At 47.5% G+C, this 4,449-nt stretch overlaps 1 protein-coding gene across 1 annotated transcript in view; it reads right to left on the reverse strand.

Annotated features, from left to right (window-relative positions):
- The window catches only part of FNTB (farnesyltransferase, CAAX box, beta), a 77,176-nt gene extending 73,154 nt beyond the window's left edge, over positions 1 to 4,022 (reverse strand). Inside the window, exon 1 of the mRNA XM_003797392.2 lies at positions 3,651 to 4,022. Within this exon, the coding sequence (XP_003797440.1) occupies positions 3,651 to 3,794 (144 nt within the window). The 5' untranslated portion in view covers positions 3,795 to 4,022. The remainder of the gene's footprint in view (positions 1 to 3,650) is intronic.
- Between the last annotated feature and the right edge of the window lie 427 nt (positions 4,023 to 4,449).

The following is a 4,449-nucleotide window of genomic DNA, read 5'->3' on the forward strand; positions in this document are numbered from 1 at the left end:
AAAAAAAAAAAAAAATATCCAGAAGCTCCACTACCTTCACTCTGAGCTAGCTGCCCTCAACTCCCGCCTAGAATACCACAGGAGCCTCCTGAAGGGCTTCCCTGCATCCAGCCTTCCTTCCCCACAGTCTACCATGGAGAGTAACCAAACGAGCCCGTTAAAATTCTAGTTAGATCATGTCATTCCCTGCTGAAAATCCTTTGATCACAGACCAGTCTGAGTCCTGGCAGCAAACAGATGGCACAAAGTGGGTGATATGAGGAGACTTTGTAAAGGAACTGCCTACAAAGGTATGGGCAGGTATAGAGAAACCATGAGGTGAACTGCAGTGTGGTGGGCTGAAAACTCAGGGGTATCTGACTCCTCCTAGGACTGGAGTGTGGAGAGGAGCGGAGAGGAGAGGGAGACAAGGCTCCAGCCCACACAAACAAGAAGGAAGAATAACCAACAGCATTCTTCTCCCTCTCTCTCACCCTGTAGTGATACTTTCCACAGCTGTAAGGCAAGAGAGCCTGTCAGTGGGGGTCACCTCCAGGAACACAGCACAGGGTGGAAAGGGTCAAAGGAATCTGGGGTGGCAAATGGCTCCCCATCTCAACCAGGGTATTCTAAAGTACATCCAATGGTCAGGAAGGCCCTCCATGGTCCAAGTCCATCTCCTATTCTCCTGTTTACTCACTAGGCATACTCCTGCCTCAGGTCTCACTGCTTTCTCTGCCCAAAATACTCTTCTGCCAGATCCACACATGCCTTGCTCCCTCCCTTCAGGTCTCAGATCACATGCGGTCTCGGTCTCATCTCCCTCACTACCTATGAAAACCTTCCAAATTCCCTCCCACCCACACCTCACACCACTATCCCCTTTCTTCTGCTTTACTTTCTCCACAACACTTCTCTTTAATTAGCATTTTTACACAGATAAAAAACTTTTTTTCTTTTTTAATTGCCCCCTTGGCCTAAAACAAAAGTTTCAGAAAGGTATCAACTCAGCCTCTTTGTTCACTGACATACACTGAACACCTACAATAGTTCCTGACACCTAGAAGGCACTCAAGTTTATTTGTTGAATGGGCTTGGCACCCGTAGCACAGTGGTTAGGGCACCAGTCACATGCACTGAGGCTCTCGGGTTTGAACCTGGCCCAGGCCAGCTAAACAACGACAACTGCAACAAAAAAAATAGCAAGGCTCAGCGCCTATAGCTCAAGCGGCTAAGGCACCAGCCACATACACCAGAGCTGGCAGGTTTGAATCCAGCCCGGGCCCGCCAAACAACAATGACAACTACAACTGAAAAATAGCTGGGCATTGTGGCGGACACCTGTAGTCCCAGCTACTTGGGAGACTGAGGCAAGAGAATTGCTTAAGCCCTAGAGTTGGAGGTTGCAGTGAGCTGTGATGTGACAGCACTCTACCCAGGGTAACAGCTTGAGGCTCTGTCTAAAAAAACTAGCTAGGCGTTGTGGCAGGCACCTGTAGTCCCAGCTACTTGGGAGACTGAGACAGGTGAATTGCTTTAGCCCAAGAGTTGGAGGTTGCTTTGAGCTGTGATGCTATGGCACTCTATCGAGGATGACATAGTGAGACTCTGTCTCAAAAAAAACAGTGAGATAGTCATGAGAATGAGATACCACATTGTCTTCCTGTTCATTCTAAACTCTTAAAATGTGAGCTGGAATAATGACATGGAAAAGAAATGTAAGATGCTCTACTGTCTAGCATACCACTGGGCTTAGATTTGAAAAATGCTCTAACCCCAACATTCCATATCACACCCACAGCTGGCCCTGGCCTTAGCTAAATGACAACCTTGGTGTACCTACTTTTGTGTCACTCAATATGGCCAGGTACATAGGACAGGAATGCTGGTTTTCCTGGTAGGAACTAAATATGTAGAAGCTTCAGTACTCTACTGAGGAGAGGGAGAAAGACAGAGACTGGTGGGAGGGGGCGGGGGGGCATACATATCAGAAAAACTCCTAATAATGTTCCTGTTTTTGACTTGCCTCTGTAAGTTCAAAACTTTGTGCCCAACTTGTGACTCCCTTTCTCCACTAGCTTTCTATCCATACCCTTTTCTGCTGGGTCAATGCAATCAGCTACATAAGGTCAGATAAAATGACTTGACCCGAATAAATCAAGAATCTATCACTAAGAGTCCAGAAGAGGTAGCTCTGGCCTGTAATCCTAGCACTATGGGAGGCTGAGATGGGTAGATTGCCTAAACTCAGGAGTTTAAGACCAGCCTGAGCAAAAGCAAGACCCCGACTCTAAAAATAGCTGGAAGTTGTGGCAAAGACCTGTAGTCCCAGCTACTCAGGAGGCTGAGACAAGAGGCTCACTTAAGCCCAAGAGTTTGAGGTTGCTGTGAGCTATCATGTCACAGCACTCTACAAAGTGACAAAGTGAGACTCAGTCTCAAAAAAAAATCCATCACTAAGGAATACTGTAAAGATTCTATTCTGCAGGTTTTTCATTGATGAGAGATTTCTTTGCAATCTTCTGCAATCAGACTTCTGTATTACAAAATGGTGAACTAACCAACCTGGAGACTAGATTCAAAAGGTAAGGATTTCCTTGCCATCCTAATATCCACAAAGTGTAAATCTACAGTAAAAACAGTCTGCTATTCCTGAATAACCAGTTCCGGAGCCCTTATTTTTGTCATAAATTTGTATTTAGTCATAATTGAACAATACAGCAATTATTGCTGTTCCTGTCGTGTAAAGAGAGGCTTCCAACTTCAGGTATGAAAACTAAAGCAGGAGACTCCAAGGTTAAGCCTGGAGACTGATCTTACTTATTAAGAGATCTTATTTTAGCAAGCAGCCCGGCGCCTATTTGTTAATGCTAAAAAGAATCATCCTAACCTCTTCTAGTGACAGATGGGTAAACAATTCTAAAATAACTACCTTAGGAACAATTCCAACTGGGGAATGAGAAGAAAAAACTATAGTTCACTACACATTCCTTCAACCCTTTTCAAAAGTGATAGGCCTTAATGAATGAGTATTCCAAAATTTATATTTTTATTACAGCACTTTCCAACTGTATTGTTTTCCTGACAGTTTTCTCCAACCAGGCTCCCGGTGAGGGACTGTTTACTTCTTTGTATTTCCAGTGTATCCGACACAGAGCTAGTGTTTAAATGACTACCAAAAGGCTCAACCACGAAGAGAACACCAAACCTAAGCGCTGCAGGTCAGGAATTAGATTGTGAAGTGGCATGACTGCAGTCTGGCCCTTCTCTCCTTTGTCGGTCCAGGAACTGAGAGCTGGTTAGAGAAAGCGCACCCTCCGTCCCGGAACCTCCCGAAGTCCCGACTAAATGGAATAGACTGATCCACCCGGGTTGCCTGTGTCCTCTAGGAAAAGAACATGATCCTTCCCGCTCTCTAAGGCAGAGGCGACCGGATGCTGTCCTCTCCTCCGAGCCCAACCTTGAAACGACCCCTCCCCGACCTGACCCCACAAACGATACTCTCCGTAACCCCAGTCTGGGCGCCCAGGGCTTCCCAGAGGGGGCGCCGCGATGCACTGTGGGAGTCGTAGTTCCCCGGCGAGTTCCGCGCCAAGGGCAGCCATGCGGACGGGACTCCCGCTCCCAGAAGGACCCGCGCGGGCGCCTCGCCCAGTCCTGCCACACCTCACCTGTTCTATGGACGTGACTGTTTCCACCGAGTCGTCTTGCAACCGCTCCCGCGCGTGCTCGGGCCTCAGACTGTACAGCGGCTCTGACCAGACAGGGGAGGAAGATGGAGGACAATAATAGGTGAAGGAACTCGGAGAAGCCATGACCGGGAGAACAGCGGGCGGAGTGTAGGACACAGCTTCGTTAAGCAACAGCGCGCATTGAAACTCGAGCGCGCTAAGGTGCTACGGAGAGCGGGTAGAGTCAAAAAGAATTTGAACGCGAATCTCTCCTCCCATTTACACGTCCTTGGGGAGGGAGTTACTGAGCTGCTGCCGCCCCCCCATTGGGCAGAGATGCTGCTGCAGGAGCTCAGCTTCCTGGAGCGCAAGAATGCGTACTTATGAGTTTCAGAGAGAGGGCGTAGGATGCCTCAGCTTGTTATGCAAATTTTAAAACTTTAGCATTCTGCTTATTCTCATTTATTGTAATTCTCGTTTATTGTAGTTGGCAGTTTCAGGTGCCCAAGGACCCAATGAGTGTAACTTTGAAAGAGCTTTTGACAGCTCTGCGTATTGCTTCGAGGATGCTGGTGTTAATAGAATATTTATGCACCTTTGAGTACTTGACAGCCTCCCAGGAGAAGCTAGGAGCTTCTCAACAAATGTGTAGGATTGCCGTCTCAGTAACTCAGTGATGGAGAGGCACTGTAATTTTTTCCCTACTTCTTTTTTTTTTTTTTTGAGACAGAGCCTCAAGCTGTCCCCCTGGGTAGAGTGCCATGGCATTACAGCTCACAGCAACCTCCAACTCCTGGGC

The sequence above is a fragment of the Otolemur garnettii genome, unplaced genomic scaffold (assembly GCF_000181295.1).
Source record: "Otolemur garnettii isolate 467f Iridium unplaced genomic scaffold, OtoGar3 scaffold00115, whole genome shotgun sequence".
Classification (NCBI taxonomy): Eukaryota; Metazoa; Chordata; class Mammalia; order Primates; family Galagidae; genus Otolemur; species Otolemur garnettii.